We start from the raw sequence: 20,489 nt of genomic DNA, 5'->3' as shown, positions 1-20,489 counted from the left end.
ACAGGGTGGATCTTCTTCATTCAGTGATAGAGAAAAAACACCTGTGAATATTCAATATTCAGACAAGCTCTCTTCTATGGTAGGGAAGAGCCTGCCACTTTCCAAGTAAGGTCAATGACACCACATACGAGTGCTCTGAGCACTGGCTATCCAGCATTTTCCTGTTCTTCTCCCTTTGTATTCTTGCAAAAAAAGTCCTGAAACCACAAATAATGCTTTTTTCTTTATGAGGTAGAAATACAATTGGCAAAGATAGAAAGTCATCTCCTGCATAACTCTAATTATTTCATTTATATTTCTGCAGTTTCTTAGAGATTTGTTAAACCTCTGGAAAGGCAGAAAGAGGACGGACTATACAAAATCAACAGTCCTTACGGACTGTTTCAGGATGATGTAGCCACCAGATGATGAGTCTCTTTTGCTACCTTATATCCTTTCACTAATAGCTAGATCTACTATGTGCAATTTGATATGAATTTTTTACATTTATATTTTTTATATTATATAGCTATGAATTTTAGTGATGTTCTGTAAAAATCAGATTCATTTACAGGATTAAGAATGATGAAGCTCTTCCATTTCTTGTTTGTGGTCTATCCAAGATGAAAACTAAAATAAAACAGAAGTAGGATGGGAAAAAGAAACAAAATCTTTGGAGATTTTCAAATCATGATGGGTTGTCACCAAGCTAACTTTTAAGTTGGGTGTGTTTTGAGTGTGGTTGTCTCTGTTTTGCGTGGAGAGTTGATTAGATTACATACTGATGTTTTTTCTAACCTTAATATTTTTATGATTCTGTGATCCACTTGCTGTTGATTGGTATCTTTTAAGCCTTATGAGGGTTCAGCCATATCAGTAGTCAATGCTGAGAGAAGGGCTCTTCAGACCTACTGCTCTCTTACGGTATATCACATGGTAAATTGAAACATATACTCAGAGCAGACTGACATATTTGCTATACAAATTTCAGATAAAAATGCAGGTGAGCATCATGTAGGTGATTATAGATCCTGTAGATTATAGAACTTTCAAGAGGTCTCATTTTTCATTAGTTGGTCCAAAACAGTTTCAAACTTTTTTTTGTCATGTTCTAGCTCTTATATGACACCTTTTTTTTCCCTGAAAGTGCAAAGATAAACCACTGAATTTTGCTCAGTTGAGGGAATCTGTAATTCATGCGGAGGGTTATGGGCCTCTTGGGAAAGGCCATGAAGTCATGAGCTGAGCTTAGTTCTTTAGTTAGAAGCCTACATGCCTAGAGCCAGCCAGGGTACTTCAAAAGTGCATAGTGCTTTACTAAATAAAGCGTAACTGAGATAGGACAGGGCTCAGCAGTCAGTAGGAGACCCCACTTCACATTACATCAACAATGACTACAGCTGAGATTGAGCCAAGAAGAACTCAACTGTTAAAAAAAAAAAAAAATCTATGCTAACTACAAAATCTCTCTACTACAGTACAAGAATAGTTGTGCAGCCATTACTCATGCAAGTTGCCCCACTGATTTTGGTCAAGTTACACGAGAGTGAGATGCAGACATTCAGGATTTTGTACTACACAAATGCACGATTCTTTTTCCAGAACCTATTTTACCATCTAAACTACCTTGGTGAAGTTTTATCTTCCCATTCCACACAAAGAAAAAGCTTACTTTTTAATGTTTGTTCTCATGGAGAAAATCTCATACTAACATTTATGCAATGTGGTCCACTTATACAGCTTCCAATTTATCATCTTGACAGATATTCAGGTAGCGAACAACTCAAAATCTTACCAAGTAGGTGCTATTAAATATTACAAGCAGCAGTGAAGCATTAAAGCATGATGGAAATCACTTTCCCTGATGGTTTTGGACTTTTGGCTTCTTTCTAGAACACTTTCTCATCTAGAAGTAGCAAAAAGCATTCTCTTCTAAGATTATACATATCCCTGCTATTTAATCATAGACAAACTGTATTCAAGTAATGATTTGAACCCAAAGAACCAAGGAGATTTAGACTTAATGGTAGAAATTCAGGTTGACATTTTGTCCTCAATTCACCCTAGCGAGAAGTAAGAAACAAAGGTACAATGGCATGAGTTCAAGTGTGTCAGCCCCAATTCTTTAGCTTTAATGTTGAATTTTTTTGCTGTTGTCGGTTTTAGTCATACTAAGTTGAGCTATGGGAAACATTATATATACGATGATTGTACGAATGCTTTGCTTTTTCTTGGTTTTAAAAAACTGACATACACAGAAATCTATTTTTGGTGATCTCTATCCCAGATTTTAACCAGAAGCAAAAACAAAACTTTTCCATCATACATAAAAATGTCAAAGGGTATGTTTCAAAAAAACACAGGGTTTTTTGGAGCACTCAGCCAGCTGTGATCATGAAGTTTCGAAAGAAAAGTAGAAGCAGAGAAAGCACACAATTATCTTATAAATAAATAATTGAGAAATATTAATTAAAAGCTAGAAATGACATATGATTTACAGAATGTTACGTTACTGGGTTAGTAGTGCAGAAAATGGAGATCTGAAAAGGAATGAATAGCAGTCACTGTCAGTTCACCAAACCTCTAAAAGCATCTCTCTGCTCAACTTTCCAGGTCAAAAGGCTGTCTAAGTTAACTAGTTATGATAATTGTTACAGAATTTGGTAATGTCAGAATTCAGTTGGAAAATACTGTCTTAAATGCATGAGGAGGGAATATAGTTAACTGTTTGCTTTAATATTACTAATGGAAGAATAAGTGTTTATATGGGCAGACATATTTAATACCATTATTGTATGAGACAATAACATGAATATAATGTGGCAAACTTGAAAGTCCAAAATGCCTTATATATGAATTAGAGCCAGTATGGGGCAGCTTTTCTGAAAATGACCCTGGTGGTAATTCTTTGCTCACGATTCCTATTTCCTCTCTCTCCTATTCATGAAAATGAGTTTTACCAGCATTAATAATCCCAGGAGTCAAATTCCAGAGTGGTATGCATAAATACTTTAGGAAATGATTTTGCCTGTACAGATATTTCTGGAGATGTCCATAAATTCATCTAGTAATGAAGAATAAGCAAGATCCTATGTCTATGATTAACTATGACCACAGTTAGCAAATACCACAAATTCAGAGACCCTCCATAAGTAAGCTATAAAACCAGTTACTGAGAAAGTAAAGAATTCAGAGATAAATTAGAGGAATATATATATATCTGAAGAAATTGTAATCTGCTCAGATTTAGAGGCATAAATTTGTAGATTATGTTCTTTGTTAATTACCTACTCCTACTTACTACTTCTACTGAAGTAATTACTTGTAATAAGTCTAGCTACAAGTCAAGGAATGTTAAAACAGGAACTGTACCTCTCACACTTCATGTATTTAACAGTAATCATATAGAATATTTCAAGGACATTCTCTGCAGCTTTACTAACATATCCAATTTCTTGGCAGCACTACAATATTGAGGGGCAAACACATATGAACTTCAGTGATCGTAGTTCTACCATCTCATAATCAACAGATAAATAATAATCAGGCATCGCTCAGGTTTGCTTTCACAGAAAACCTAGGCCAGTTTTTACTTTCAAATAAACTAGTAAAATCTTGAATGATTTCTCAAGCCCGGAGTGTGGTCCAATGATTCTGATTTTACCCATTTATCTGTAGGAGTACTCAAACAATATAGGCATAAACTTTAATCTGGATATTAACCAGCATTGCTAAAGTATATTAAATAGTTAAACTGTTTTAATCTCTATGATTGAAATTGCAGTGAATTTATAGAGCTTAATTTGCAATAATTTTCATCCAGAGACCAAGATCTTCCTATGGTTATGTATGTGCAACTCCCAGTGATTCCCTGAAAATCCTCTTTGGGTGTGTATGTCTCAGAGCAGAAGTTGGCCTAATTTCTTGTTATGTTTTATATAGTTTTATATAATGTGGTACCTGAACAAGAATACCTGGAGGATCAGCAGCCAGTTTCTACTAGATTCATAACATTTCCAAACACTGAAGGCATATTTGGAACACATTAGTTTCAAAGTCTCTTCTGTCAGAATTTGCTTGCATAATAAAAAAACTAGAGGTTCTTACGAGATCTACAAGGGTGTAGAAATTCAGCATTAAACAAAGGTTTGAAAAATGAGAACACTGTTAGGGAAAATGCGTGTTTTTAGAACAGTAGAATTGTAGGTCAGGAATGAAGCTCTGGAGGTCAACCAGTCCACTCAAATGCTCTGAGGCAGGGTCACATTAAATCCACACTGGACAAGACAGACTTTTATCTAATCTCTGTTACCAAATTGCTAATGAAAACATTTTGACAGCCTCCCAGTTATTCTTTCAATTGCTCACTATTCTCATAGTTAGATGCCTTTTTCTAATATCAATCTGTTTACCTCTTGCTGCAAATTAAGCTTATTATTTATTGTCCTGTCTTCAGTAATTATGGAAAAATTTGTGTTTTAATACATTTTAAACTTCTTCTCAATGTTAATATTAATGGCCATAACTAGCAGTGAGTATCCACAGCTTTCAAGCAATTTGACTTCATATATTCCTTCCATTTTCACATTTTTACCCTTGTCATTGCAACCAAGGAATTAGAAGTTTTTTTTAAAAAATCCGGGCTGAAGGTTTCAAATAAAATCACACACCTCCAGAAAGTCAAGCTCTAAGTAGAACATGAAATAGCATAAGCTTTTTGGTAATACTGCATTGATGTTCTCTTGTTCCTTTTCTGCCCTTTCAGCTCTGGAGCCTTTCAAGAAGCATGTCTAACCAAAAGAGAGGCGATCAGCTATTGCATTAACAAACAACAGGAATAAGGTTTGAACAGAAACTCTAGAAAATAGATAAGAATCTTTTAAATATACACTAATCTTTTTAAATAATTTGAACTTGCTTGTCCATTATTTTGTTGCAGGCCATCATTTTCCCCTTTCCATTAATATAATCACCATCTCAGCTGTCCTCATGGCTTCCCCTTTTCTGTGTTAGGTTCCGATTGAAATCTTTGAGACTCCTCACAGCTCCTCAACTGTCCCAAGGTCTTTATGTTGGTCTGCACTTTTGTTTCAAGACCTATCTTTGCTAAAGTTCACTTTAAAGTTTTCTTTAAAGCACATCATTTTGTGTCATTTCTCATACTGCTTCCCTATTTTCTTCTGAGTCAAAAATTTCCTCTCACAGTATGTCTCTTCTTTCTTTATTCTCTCAGTTTCTACACTTCCGATCATAAATGAGTTTGTCTCTCTACACTTCCGATCCTAAATGAGTTTGTCTCATCTACAGTTTACACAGTTCTGGACAAGCAGCTGTCCAGCTGTCTCCGTGATGTATGCTGACAGCACTTCATAATACTTCAGTGAGCTAATGCACAACAAAGGTTGAAAAAGCGTATCAGTAGTCAGGAGACTCCAAACGCCAATTCCTAATACCTCAGCTGTACTTCAGATGTAATTTTTCCATGTAAGAATACAAAGTTCAAAATATTTGATTAAAATGACAGAGAAAGTAATACATATGTAACAAAATCTGTCCTACAGATAAAAAACTACCTTCCCTCTAGTAACATTTATCAGCTGATGTAAAGAACTCTACTATAGGTAATTTTGAAGTAATCTGATCCAGAAAATATTCCTGTTTAACCTCAATAGTCAATGATTGGCTTTTATGCTAATGTATGAGGGCTCTATCTATTCTAGAGGTGATTCTCAGTATGTTCTTTTCTAAGAATATTAAATACATATGTTACATAGGAGAACTTTCATTTCCCAGTCTACATTAACTTCAACCTCTATTTTCCATCTTTAAACAAGAAGAAAAGTGATGATAAAAGCAAAAGACAAAAGTTTGAGGCATCAGGTACAGCACTGAACGACAAGTTGCCTTTCACCCTGTGATTCAGGCACCTTACTCCTGCAGACAGTTTCACTACTTGATAGCAATAGCAGGGAAGGACAACTGAAATTAGTCCAAAGCCCACACAACGTTCTAAACCAGTCTATCTTGAAAATCAAATTAAAAATACTGACATACCCCGGGACGATGTTAACTTTAAACATTTCTACTTTAAAACTGTAAAGTGTAATTTTTGCTTAAGTGTCTTCTCATTTAGAGTCTTTGATGAAGACTAAATCGAAAAGAATAGAATCAACCACATTTCCAGTAATAAGCTTCAATTACTTATGATGTACAAGCTCAAAAATATCAACTGAAGCATATATGTATTTTTCCAGAGTCTCCCAACTCAAAACCTAATCTAATACAAGTATTTCTCCCAAGACTTCTAAGCATTCCAGTCAAACAGGCATACACCAAATTACCACACACATTTGTTAGGAGCATGTATAGAACAAATCAGGTCTGAAGCTCAGTTTACAACAGGTATATTTAAATGTGCTCCAATCACACACGTGTACCTGTAGATTAGAGGAACAGTAATATTCCTCTAAGGAATACATTTTCCTTTCCTTGAACTTTCACATCCCTTAACAAAGCTAAGCAAAGTATTTTTAAATGTTAGAATCAGGCATTTAAAATGATCACTGCTAAAAAAATCGTGTACACATGTATAAAAATATATATTTGTTTTTTATTGCTAATTTATTGTAAGACTCTTTATTACTTAGAATTTGCTCTTGGTGTATTATGACATCTTTAAGCCAAATTACTTTATGAAATAGTGTCAATGGATGGGCAAATGCAGTAATCTCCTAAGACTTATACCATGCTGTTATTTAAATGCACAGTGCTTGTACTGTACTGCAGTTGTTATTGATTATTGAATCATTTTATATTACCAGTATTCTAGGTTTCTGCAACTTTGCAATTCATCAGTATGCATAACCTACTTCATAATTCTTCAGGTCTTATGTTCTCTTGCAGCATCACTGTTTCCATTCCAGTGAAGCTCCATGTACATTCATACCCACTTAAAAGACAGAAGTCCTGTAATAAGCTTTTAGTTGTGTCTCTCTCACACAGGCAATAATATTTGAAAACAAGAACTGGTATCTAATATGTCTCTGGCTTTAAATAAATAAAATAAATGATTCTTTTTAAATTTTCTTAATAATTTAAATCAGTACAATCACTTACATTAAAAGTCAGATTGCCTTTCCTGTAACTATAATGAATATTACTTCATGCATAAGTGCTTGCCTAGTCCTTTGTCCATAAATAAACATTTGAAATATCTTAAATATCTTATGCATTTCTATTTACAGCTTTTTTTTTTTTTTTTTTTTTTTGCATAATCAAGTTTAAATCTATATGACAGTAAAGAATCATCTGAGAAAATATTTAGCTCTTTCAAATCTGATAAGTTTTCTATAAAGCCCCCATTGGAGTTTGAATATATTATCTTCAAGGATTTTTAGAACTTGCAAAATTTCCAATCAGCGTTTTACATTTTGCCTGGAGCAGCATATCAAAGTCGGACATTTTATCAAGCTTACCCTACCTTCTAACTTATCCTTTACAATTATGTATATGACTAGCTCAAATTCTAGAAAGTGTTGAGGCAAGTAATAGTGTGACAAGAATTCTGAATTTCCAGGAAATATCTACATGTGAACTCATGATAAAGGCAGCTGAAAATTCAGCCTAAGTTCTGCAGATCAGCATGTTGCAGCTACGGCCTTTCAAATCTGAAAATATCATAGAAACAATTATAAGTCTTTCTGAAACTCATTTCTTTGCAAGCTTGCAAATGCCATAACCCATATTGATCACTAATAATTTCTGATTCCAAGCAATTTAGAGATGACCAACTATTCCCTCAGTAAATGACCAAGTATCAAGCAGATGTTGCATCATGAATTGGACAGAGCTTCAGTTCAAAGGATCCTGATACATGGTTTGAAGCGCTCTTTCATATTTTTTTCACGTGTAATAATATGACATATATTGTACTTTTGCATTAACTACAAACCATTTCTTTTTATCTGCAGTAAGTAGCTCGGACACTGTCCTTTTAAGAAAGAGGATAAAACATTCCCTTCTAACTCAACATTCCATAAAGACCTGGTATTATCGGATTTCTATTCTGGAATGTGTTGACATCAGGGATATCTCATCTGTAGCATAGCTAATGAAGTTACAGCAGTAAAAAAAATCCCTTTCTATTTCAACTGTATCCAACAACTCTTGAAAAAAAAAACTGTCATCAAAGAGGGACCTCTGCTCCAGGCATCACTCACTTAGGGCACTTGATTGTGAATTCCGGTCAGATTTGGAGAATAATTTTGGCCAAATAGAAAATGAGAACAAACTTTGAAACACTTGCAATTTCAGGTGTGATTCTCAAGTCAGATTAAGTGAAACTAAAAGAAAAGGAGGTAGCTCTGTTACTATTTTGCTCTTACTAACACAGTAACTTGGTTGCTCACTTGGAAGGTGGAGAAGCAAAGTTCTAATTACGTCTCTCATTTGATTCAGTGCAGGCAGGAAAACACCTTCCTCCCAGATAGCAGCTACCGGCATTCTAGTGCTGTCCGCAATGAGGATTTACAAATCCTACACAAAGTGGAACAGCTTTCTCAGGGTACCACTGACAGTGTATTTAGACTATTGTAAAGCTCACTTTTATTTTAACCCTTTGTTTTCACTGAAAATATGCTAGCATGAAACAATTGCTTCAAAGCAGAATTAAACATTTTCTTTAGTCTAGGGTAATTTTTTCCCCATATGAGGGAAATGAATTTCACTTCAGGCTGAAACTGAATAAGAACAATTCATGAAATTATTTCCCTTGTCACCATTTTATACCCCTTTCCACTGCAGGTTTTCAGTTTCATTGCCAGCTAGCAATAAAATGGCCCTGGCTATAACCCATGATTCCATCAGACCACACATCAGCCTTTTAAGGGTGATCACATTAATTAGTTTGTAATATTAACATGTCCTTGCTGGGAAAAAAAAACAAAACAAAAAAAAAAACAAAAACAAAAAAAAAAACCCCAACAACTTCAAAGTATCTCTCGTTCTGGAATCCTCTCTCTCCATCTTACTCATAATCAACAGATTTATAAAACCTATTATGTGCTCTTACGCACCCCATTTTTCCTTTCTCTGGCATTTACACCTCAGGTAGCAGAATCTTTCTGTTGATTCAGGCTAGGATTCCAGCATTACAATTCATCATTTTTTGAGTTTCTACGAGAATCTGCCTAACTAGTGGGGCTGATAATGCCTCATGCAGCCTGATTGATAAGATCATAATTTCTAGTGGTACTTCTGTATCATTAACTGTGTTCTCTTTGAATGTCAGAGTCCCTAAAACTGTCTTCAGAAAAAGCAGCATTGTTCAGAAGATCAGCTTCATAATTAAATCAAATAAAAACTTTCAAATTGCTGTCATTCTTAGATTATTTTGATATTTAATATACTAACCTATTATATTATTATAGTATTGAAAATAAGCAGTATTATGGTGAATAAAACTAAAACAATAGCTTGCAGGAAAAACAGGCTTCTCAGGTTCAATTTTTAACAAGTGCATTTTAAAAAAAAATGGTATTTCAGTAATATGACCTTTCTCTTTACCGGAAAAGATGACAAATGTCATCAGACATTGTCATCAGACAACAAACACAGGACTAGTGTTTGCAGAGAATATGAATGAAAGTAGCTCAACCTCAACACTATATTTTTTTTTTAGGAATTTCTGGTACTGAGGCAACGTGTGGCCTTGTGAATACATGACGGCTGCAAAAAGTTCCATTGTTCCATAATGAATCAAATTGATTATAGTGCAATTTGAAAGTGATCTAAAAACGTACATCAGAAAAGACAACTTTCTGGTCTTTACTTCCAATAGCTAAAATTAGACATGTTGGTAACAATATTGGAGACCTTAGCTAAGACTTCCAGAAGACTGATTTTGCTCACACCGGCAGATTCTTTCCTCAAAGTAAAAGGATGCAATCAGGTACTTTAAACATAGCCATGTCCCTTGAGCAGGGCGTAGCAGATTTTTCAGCGAGGCTGTTGGTTTGTCCTATGACTATCCATCCAAACGGTGAAAATCTTACTCACAGGGAGTTCTCACTTCCACTTATGGCTGATGACAGAACTGTATTAGAAATACTCTAATAGTAAAAAGTGAACTATACAGATCTCCTCATGGCTTCGGATAATTCTGACCTGTAGCACTTCCCATTTATTTCAATATGTGCAAACTGTAGAGAGTTGCTACAGAAAAGGCAGACAACCCTTAGGATAATCAGGCCTGAATTTAAACTTTATGGAGGAGGATTAGTATGTTTACTGTGGAAATGAAGAATGGGCTTCCAAGGACAAAGACTACAGGAATTAATATTTAAGGGCATAGCACAAAGAAGAAAACAACTGACTGTAACTGATGCTTTTCATCTGATCTCTCTTCTCCCTTCCCTCTTAATCATTAGTTGATAATAGAAGACATGAATTCGTGAAAGCCAACACTAATGAAAAATGCACTAGAACTTAACTGCACATCAGAGCTACTGGTGTCAAGGGGACAAGTAAAGTCTATGTCTGTCAGGATGTAAATTAAGTCACTTCATATGATTCGCACTCCAGATCCAGAAAAGAACATGGCCAAGATGATGACATGACATATTTGGTGAACTTGACATTTAATAAAGGATTTGTCATCATGTGCAAATTTTGATCCCTTGTTACTCTGAACAATGTTATGCTGGAATAAATTACAGTCAATTTGTTATAACTCACGGGGGGAGAATTTCTAGACCCTGAGAGTAACAAAGATTACTTGCTGAAGACATCTGCAACCTCAGGAATAATAGAAATCATCAGTCCTTTATATTATAGAGCTTTTTTTTTTTTTTTTTTTTTTTTTTTTTTTAAGATAATGGACATAATCATTCTTCAAAGAACTAAATATAAAAAGTCTTTAATCTTGAATACTGGAATGCTTTTAGTACCTCCATTACAGTGCAAAAACACCACATGTCAGTTTTCAACAGTGTCATGAATATTGTTGTATCCAATTCAAATTTGGGAAAAAGCCTGCTCTACTGTGCCTCAGATTATTCAGTAAAAGTTGCCACATCATCAGGTTGTGATGGAAGTCATAACACTTCCAGATAGGCTCGCTTGGTATCCACAGTTGGTCAAATGCAGCAGTGTGTTGCAGTGCTCCATTTGTGCCCACGAGCTGGTTTCCAGAATTTAGTCAGAATTCATATCAAGCATTGAAATAGTTCATCTTGAGATAAGCAGGGTTAACAGCACGAACAAGAGACGAGGCAGATCCTCTAACCCTTGTATCGTGTAAAGGTCTGTGAAGCCTCCTCACTGCAAGGCAAGAAGCATATCACAGGACTTGGTGACACAAATCAAATGAGAGGAAATAGTCTTCCTGGATGTGAAAGTTTAGCAAGATTTCTCCATTTATAGTGAATTTAACAGAATGTCACAGACACAGACACTTGTCTACTATTCAGCAGGATACTACTGACTAATGTTGGGACAGCTGAGAGAAGTAATGAGTCAAGGAATGACCCTGAAGAGCTGCTGCCACAATCACAGGAGAGGAGGAGGATGGAAACCGAATGTTATCTCCTCTTGCACATGCATTTGATCAGCATTTAGATTGTTAGTCCTTGCTACACCAGTAACAGCCCATGAGGAAGCCTTCCATTCTGCTGCTGCTTCCAAGATACTGCTCAGCACTCCGAAAGCATATGGATGATGTACAGACCCGTAACTCGCCATACTTAAGCTCATATAGAACACACACACGCACATCCATTAGCAGATATTATAGTTCAAGTGAGTTCTTCAGTTATGATCATTGAACCACTTCAGCTCTCAGCTCCTATTTATAGGTCTGCTCTGTGCCCCAGTTAAAGACAAGTTTCTATGAAATTCAAAACATATGAAATGACATTGCAAAATACATGAAATATTCAAAGTTTTCTCACTATAAAAATTGTTCTTAACTTGTGAAATTATTTAAAGATGAAAGCCATAAGAGAGTTGAATCCAAGTCAATGATACTGACCATAGGTACTCTGAGAGTACTGGTGAAAACTGATTTAATTTGCCTGAGTTATCCTCTCCCAAAACTTCTGTATGCTTGTTTTTAATAGCTGTTTTGCTAAGGTTAGTGCTATCAATCAGGAAGGAGGGACATGCAGCCCATTAAAAAATTGCTACTACAGCTAGATATACACTTTTTCAAATTTCAAAATGATACTTTTCCTAGAAAAATCACACAGCTTTCAGTAGGAATCTTTAAAAAGGTTATCTTGAAGACATTTTGTGCACTACACAATAAACAAGATGAAGTTCAATAGCAACAGTGACATCACTCCTTATCCATTTTGGAGTTGATTCTGCAACCTTATTTATGCACTGGATGTTTTTCCATGACAGAGATAGGAAATTGGATTCTGTAATCTGAAGTTCACTATATTTTAGCTGCCTTGCAAGATATTCAGTGAATAAAAGAGGATGGAGGAAAATAGGAGATATATTTGTACATACTCTGAAATTAAAGGTAACTTAATAATCTATCTCTTTAACACCAATCTCTGGCCCAGTAGGTAGCTTATTTGTTATCTCAAATGTTTATAGTGCAACTCTGCTCAGTAGTTATCCTATTAAAAATAACAGTAATTAATTTTGTTCTTTTTTGTCTGGAAAAGAACGATTTTAACAGAATATCTTTAAGAAAGAATTCTGCCTGGCCATACTCCTGTCTATGCTGTATGTATGTGCACAAGGCATCACACTAAAAAAGTATGCATGTACAAGGTACATACAGGGCTGATGCCTCAACCTGGGCTAACTACAAGTTTTGTCTATCACATCTAATAGCTGAATCTCCTGTGCCCCTTGTGTCTTTGCTGGCAAAATTTGACATCAGATGAGTCAGAAGCCAAAACACTGTCAAGTTTCAGAAACGTCCACAGAGGATGAACACACAGAACTATTTATTTCTATTAAACATACCAGAGAGTGCATTTTACAGAAGTAATTTCATTATCTGTTGCAGTGCTAAGGTTCAGTATTTAAATATACAAAATTCAATGATGCATTAATTTGATCTATCTCATTAGCAACCAGGCACATTTGGTGGAAATGCCAGAATTGTAATAGTTTCATTCATCAAAGAGGTAGGCCCTGAGAGCTTTAACTCTATAATTCTTGATTAATGTACAAAAAGAGGCAATATTCAGAATTATATTGCCATGGAGAATAGGTTTCAGTAATTATAGCAGAATAACATGTATAATGATGTCCTTTACACTGCAAAATGATTTCAAAGTTTGATCACTGTCTCTAGAAACAACAGTAAACTAATAGAGAACCACAATTTTACATAATTGAATATATTTTGCCACAGCTCAAAGAAAACTAGGAAGAAAAGATCAAGTATTCACCATTTATCTTACTTCTGCAAATACATATGCAACTGTCAAGGCAGAGAAACTGAAACAACTATATAAGTGAACATCCTTTTCTATTCACAGGTCTTCTTTTAGATATTTTGGTATTTATTTTTACTACTTGAAAAATTGACTAAGCTCATTGAAAAAAGGTTATAAGAGATTTTTAAATTTTTTTGGTAAATTCCATGCCACAGATTTATGTATTGGTTTTTGGCAGTAGTTTCCTCTTAGTGACTCACAAAAGATAGCCTGATGTCTCATACAGCGAATGTACATAAGAGGAACAGAAAAACGCTCATACATGAACTACAAGCCTGTCCTATCCTATATATTCATTACTAGAAAAGACCAAAGGAGAACAACAAAGTGTGCAATTTTTGTCAAACGCATTCATGTATTTATGTCATTATAAGTCAGACTAGGTCTATAAACACAGATTACTGATAAACTATATCCTTTGCAGACCACATTATACACTTAGCACTGACAGCCTTGTCATGTAAAACAACTTAATGACATTTGAATAAACTTATTATCTATCGGTGTCAAAATGGAAAAAAAATAAAATAAAACAGCCCTCCACTGAACAGCCTTCCAACCAAACTCAGACCCAGCAAAACTATGAGGTTATCCTCTATGTACCTGAGGCACAGTAGGTATAAAGGCTAGCATCACCTTTTAGATACAACACTGTACTGTACATGGCTGTACTGAAATACAAGCATCAATTTGATTTTACAGAAATACTGTCATACAAAATGATTCCGATTTTAACTTCATGAAAACTAGGAAAGTTAAAATGACCAGAAAAATGATCACTATCATTCTACAGGAATAACAATTACTAATCATGAGTTTGGCACTTTCGTGCTTAAAGGGATTTTTAATTTTCCACATACTATGCCCATTTTCTACATGAAATGAAATTAATCCTTACTACTTTGAAGCTACTGCTAACTGTTATGGAATCATATTAGACATTTCAGTGGCCCTGTCTCTAGGACGCATGGTGCCTTGGGTGAGAAAAATAACTCTAGAATCATTTTAGTTAGCTATTAAACAATTATATTCATGTTCTTTTACAGCTAAAGGGAAATTTATCATTTCTATTGCTGAGCTTAAAATATGCGCTATTTATTTTCACTGGCTGAGAACCTCAGAATGACTGGTACAACAAGAATGCTAATTAGAGCAATCTTTTCTGTAACCCAATTGTCTGTTGTTTTCCAACTCTAACAAGGTTTGAATTTGAAGAACATATACTATGCTAGGTGTATGCAACCTGAAACAATTTTCTACCTTAATAACCACGTTGCAGGATTTGAAAATTGGCAATTATTCATTTTGCCAGGTGCTAGTAACTGAATGAGTGAAATTCACATTGGTGAAGAATGGTATAGTAAATCATGGATTAGCAAAGTCAGGCTCGCTCAGCGAAAACATTTCCTCCTGCTTACATCTAATGCAAGGCTAACGTTCGGTATGACCCTTTTTCTCTTCACTATACAAATTTCGTGTGAACTTTAATCAATTAATCTCTGGAAAAAATGCTCTAAAAAGCAGAGAACTTACATTAATAAAGATTTCACTCAACAAGGCCTGGACAGCAAAGCACAACTCATATTTCTGCGGAGTTTTAACAAGTTGCAACAGGCTCACACAGCCATCTGTAAGTGCCACTTAATACACATTTTGTGTTCAAACTAAAATCTCTTGATAAAAGTACTCCAATCAGGATTTTTCAGCAAAGCCACAAAGAGCAGAATTCACCCTTCTTATTTTTCACTCCATAAGACTGAGGTGCTAAGGCCAGCTTGTCCATCCACGTTTTTCTGTGATCAGTGAGAAGAAGCAGGCACCTCCAGAAATCAATTCATCCTGGCCTTCCCCAAACCCTCAGGACAGATGAGATGAATTTCTCTCTGGAAGTTGCTCTCTGTCTCAGTCTCTCTCCAAAATCTATAGAGGGACACTAGATATCTCTGGCCAATCCCTAATTTTAGATTGCTAAATTTATGAAAGATGACTCCCACTTGTCATGTCCTTGGTAGGAAATCTTAGTTTGCAGTAAATTTTTTTTCTTTCTCTCCCCCCCCTGCCCTCCCTCCCCCCATGGGCTGCGTATTTCAGCTTGAAGTTACAGAATCTCATAGGCACCTGGCTGAAACTCTTGCTATGCTCCACCCGCCACGCTGTCAGGGGCACGCTCGTTCATCTGCTCCATCTAGAAAGCTGATAGGGAGCCCAGACTTTCAGGCTCTCTCGTAATAGCATTAGATTTCTGGTGTGGGATGAGGAAGGTCACTATCAGGTTAGTAGGCAATCAATACAAGTATGGGCAAGATTTATAGGAGAGAGGATAAAGGTAAAGGGAAAATCATTATAGGGTAGTTTCTGATGATTAAATAATGCCTTAGCCCAGAAGCAAGCCACTTTTCTTCCTCGATAGGAAGCCAGCGGGAACACTCAAGTTGTTCCTATTCAGATAAAGGTATTTGAACCCAGCCTACACTAACTTTGCACATTTTCATCTTTTGAGTATAACTAATTATTAGCATACAATAAATACTTAGATTTTTATATAACCCTAAAGGACTCAGTTCTTCATGGATCCTATTTATAGTTTGTAAAAACAGAGAATACAGCAATAAAAATAAAAATTTGTTTATAATTTAGATGTTTTAGGAATACTCATATATATACATATACATACATATATATATATATACATGTATATATACATATACACACACCAGATTTTCCATACCTGAGTAGTGGTTGCTTTGGATAAGAAGGCTGGTCACTGTTTTGGCATGGCTGAGGTTTTTTTGTGACTTGCTTATAAATATTCCTTGCAGTTACTCCAATCCATAGCATGGTAGAGAGTGTAGAATAATGCAATACTATACCAACCTAAAACAAGAGATGACAGTTAAACATGTCAATAAATGGATCAGTAAAACAAGACTTTTGAGAATAATTTTATCACATAAATGTACACGCAAACAGTTTTTCTGAAAGTAACTGAATTCGTATCTGCATCAACATTTTTACATCTCTCTGGTTATTTCTAATAAATGCAAGGGAATGTAAAAACTTTTAAAAAGCAGATGGAATTTGCTATTTAATCTGTTATAGTTAATATCTGCAATACCAGATGGTATGTTACAAAATCAAGACTATAAAACGTTGATTTCTAAGAACCTGATTAGTGACAACTTTTACACTTGGATTTAAAATTATGTGAATCTTGATTTTTGTTGCAAACTTTGTAAGTAGAAAACCAGATACTCCATTGCTTATCATGTTGAAGATAATACAATTAAAAAAAATATGAAAGGACAGCATTTTTGTTTGCTGCTATGCTATTATCCTCTTTCATTTTTCATCAACATATACTGAAATATCCTGTTGCAGTTCCTTCTCAGCTGCATATAGTCAAAAATGACTTCTTTTAATGACCAATTATTTGTTTGTGATCAGTGCTAGCTGCCTTAAAAAGATTATTTTCAGCTATATTTAAGGGATTTATAAACTTGGCCATGCAATTTTAAAAATCAACTGATAGTGCTCAGCGTCCACCATCAAGAGGAAATGCAAACTCTCAATAGTGTTATTAACAAGATGTCTCCAACAGACTGGTGTGTATATCATTAAAAAGTAAAATAAAATACAAACATCACTAAGATACTAACATCTATGTTATGTTAGAAATTGTTATTCATTACTATGGAAACAGTAATTGGAATTTTATCCAATCTCCAGTGCTTTATTACATTACCTAAGTCTCCATCTGATTATATAAAATGAGGTTACCTTTGAAGCAATAACCTGACATTTTGCAGTGACAAGTAAAATATTGCTATAATTGGAAAGCACATAAATGTTTAAGAAATACAGAGAATTGCTGAATAAAGCTAACACAAATCTATTATAATGATTGCTTTGAAAGAGTGTTCCATTTTTGCTCAAATTAAAACAAAATAATTGATGGGTAAAGGAAAAAATCCAAGAATTCTGTTTATATTTAGTCACACAGCATAAAACTTGCATGTAGCAGGAAATATCATCATCAGAAAGCCTTCTGTAATTTTCTCTGGGACTTGTCTGACACATTAGGCAAGGGAGAATAAAGCCTTCATAGCTGTTGTCGCTTGAGGTAAAAGAAGCAGAAATAAGAGAATGAGACAAGTTTGTACCATCAGCTGGCAGATGTTGCCAGCTCAGTGGCTAGTGCTGTCTGGACTTGGTTCATGAGCAGCTTGTAGCATTTCTGTAGGGACATAGTGAAGACGACTGAACTGGGGGATGGGGAGGAGGGAAAAAGCAGGGAGGAAGAAAGAGGGGAGGGAGAAAGGGAAAGAGCAAGAAGGCAGCAGGAACCAGGAAGAAGAGCTGGAAAGATTTTAGAGACTTGGCTGGTGATCTCATTCTCATTTCAGCATAGCGCTGTTGCTAGATATTCTGTAACTATTCTAAACAAGTATGTCAAATAACAAATATGAACATGAGGAATGAATTCTGTGTGAGATGCATCAACATGTGAAATTCAGACAATCTATATGGTCATACATGCAGAAATGACCAGGCACATAAAAAGATCACCTCATTAGGATGAGATTTTTAAAAATATAATAAAACAATTCCATTGATTTCAATTTCAGTTTTCAAGGAGGCAACTGAACTGAAAATATCATTGCTATGCCATCCCTTAGTCACACTACTTCTCTCACAACGTGAAGAAAATGTGTCTTTCAGCAACTTCATTCTGATACACAGACATCTCAAGCAAACATGGAAAAGTGTTAGAAATATGACCAGGTTCTGTACTAACTCTTCAGTAGTATGTTTCTCTCTCAAAAATTCATTTCTATTTCTTTCTTAAGCCAAAGGGAATATAGTCTGATGATACAGGACCTCTTGACAACTGATAGATTTGAAGGACAATGGTGATAACCTGGAGATAACACAATATGACACAAAAAATGTGGAATTTGGAAGGGTGCACTAAGCTCTTATACTAAAATCCAAAGGAAAGGGTACCCTTGTCTCTGTGTGATGATGATGCCGTTTCTCACTTCCTATCACAAAAAAAGGCTTCCTGGAGTAGATTTTTTTAATCTGTATTTTCCTTTGTAAACAAATGCTTGCCATTCTTGGCCTTGAAAAATGCAGTGTTTCAAAGCGGTGGGCTCTGCTCCCTGCCTCCTCTTTCCCTGACTCGGACATCAGTCATTTCATGGGGCGGCTGCAGCTGGTGAAAGGTGCACGTGCCACGTCTCCCTCAGTGGGAAAACCTCCTTCTAGCTCACTTAAGCCAGGAAGATGCCCAAGCCTGCTGCACGAAACACGAGTTACCAGCTCCATGGCATGGAAGTGGCTGAGCAGAGGTAAAAGTTAAGAGGCAAGTAAATAGATACAAACTAAATATCAAAACATTAATTTAAAAACTATTTTCACCATGAGTGGAGTTTACCTTCCCCACAATGTGTATCACACACAAACGTGTGTGGGAAGGGCTCCGTTTTTCTCACAAAACAAAATCATGATTCATAACAGAGTTTGATATCGTCTGATGTTACAGGACCTCGTAACAGGTCAAACGTTACAGAAAGGACGATCAGGACGTATGCACTAAAGCCAGCATTGCATTTAAAGCTGTTTAATATCTGCAATTATTACAGTGAAAATTTCCTTGTTTTCTTAAACTCACCTTTGTGTCTTGTGTTTTATAGAACTTATCTTTGGGAATAAGTACCAGCCTACTGAAAAGAAGATTACACTTTTCTACAGTAAGAAGATATGCCTTCAATAGGTACAGTAAGTACGTGTGCCCTCAATAAATTTCAGTACCTTAGAGGTAACAGAAGTTCCACACCATGTTGCAGTTGCCATGGTAATGACCAGAATACACGTTTATGAAAAGCTACCTAACATTTTGGCACATAAAGCTATTTTGAACAGCATTAACCTACACACAAATATCTGTTTTCTCCTAGTTTTTCATTTCATTTATTTTTTTTCAATTGTAAGCGTATTTCAGATAAGATTGACCTTTCTCAGCCAATTCTATTTAAAGGAGGATATGCATATGCTCTGACATTCTGATTAAACCATTAAACTGTAGAAGAAAAACTTCTTTTTGGTGAAATGAAGGGATTCAGGAATTTCTGCACGGTCTTCAATACCACTAGCACTACCTGAGTATTTCATAATATTATTTAGCCCTAGAAAAGCCCCATGCTCACTTTGTAGGCAGAAAATTTGAAGTAAGAAGCTGAGATGCACAAAGCAGCTCCCTGAGAGCAGGAGGACAATCTCTAGCGTGCCCATCTAACCCCACAGTGTGTGAACTTTCTAGTGGTCATAGGTGGCTTCTAATAAAGTTCCTAGCCACCTGAAGTCTTGCGAGTACATACATCTAGTTCTTTTCTTGTCTCAGCAGAGCTGAGCAGTTTACCACCCACCTCATCAAAGACCTCTCAAAAGCCACTAGAGAACATTTTTCTGTGTAGCTCCTGAGAAGCCCTGACTAGCAAATTTAATCAAAACAGTTTATTTTTACCCCTCTACTTCACAAAGCATAGCTACAGCAGAAAGAACTGCTCTTTTCCTCCTCTATTATATCTTTCTATCCAGAGCTCCTACCCAAGATGTGGCCCTTAATTCTAAGACATTCTTAATTTAACAGGATTCAAATCCACATTTCTGCCTTCCAAGGACAATATTCTTAACTACCAGGCTACTGGCTAGTCTGGAACTGGGTTCACCTTTCCTGATGAAGATTTACTGCTTGGTAGAAAATAATTTACAAGCAAGACAGCTTCAGGTATGACACACACCAGGAAAGAGAAATGAGATTTGAGCTTTAACAAATCTTACCAATACAGTTTATCAAATTAAAGTTTTCATGTGTTTCTTGGAGATGTGATCAAGTTTCATGCCACTAAGTGCCTGGCTACTAGGATATAAAATTATGACATTGTCTTGTTCCACAACTCTCCTGTCTTCTGAATCTTACGCTCTTATGTCTATTCTTCCCCTGCTTCAACACTGACCCTTTCATCCCCTAGCAGCCATAGCCTAATG

The 20,489-nt window shown here is 35.7% G+C and overlaps 1 protein-coding gene and 1 long non-coding RNA gene across 3 annotated transcripts in view; one reads left to right on the top strand and one right to left on the bottom strand.

The window, feature by feature from the left end:
- LOC134142532 (uncharacterized) overlaps positions 1-4,994 on the top strand; it is a 29,246-nt gene extending 24,252 nt beyond the window's left edge. The window contains exon 3 of the long non-coding RNA XR_009958913.1: positions 4,745-4,994. This is a non-coding gene — a long non-coding RNA (uncharacterized LOC134142532). The remainder of the gene's footprint in view (positions 1-4,744) is intronic.
- The window catches only part of LOC134142530 (adhesion G protein-coupled receptor A3-like), a 272,865-nt gene that overhangs the window by 18,847 nt on the left and 233,529 nt on the right, over positions 1-20,489 (bottom strand). For both annotated transcript variants that reach the window (XM_062579679.1, XM_062579680.1), the window contains one exon: positions 16,168-16,313. In XM_062579679.1, coding sequence (XP_062435663.1) covers positions 16,168-16,313 — 146 coding nt within the window. The remainder of the gene's footprint in view (positions 1-16,167; positions 16,314-20,489) is intronic.

This window comes from Rhea pennata, chromosome 7 (genome assembly GCF_028389875.1).
Source record: "Rhea pennata isolate bPtePen1 chromosome 7, bPtePen1.pri, whole genome shotgun sequence".
In the NCBI taxonomy this organism is placed as follows: Eukaryota; Metazoa; Chordata; class Aves; order Rheiformes; family Rheidae; genus Rhea; species Rhea pennata.
This window is presented reverse-complemented; position numbering and strand designations above follow the sequence as displayed.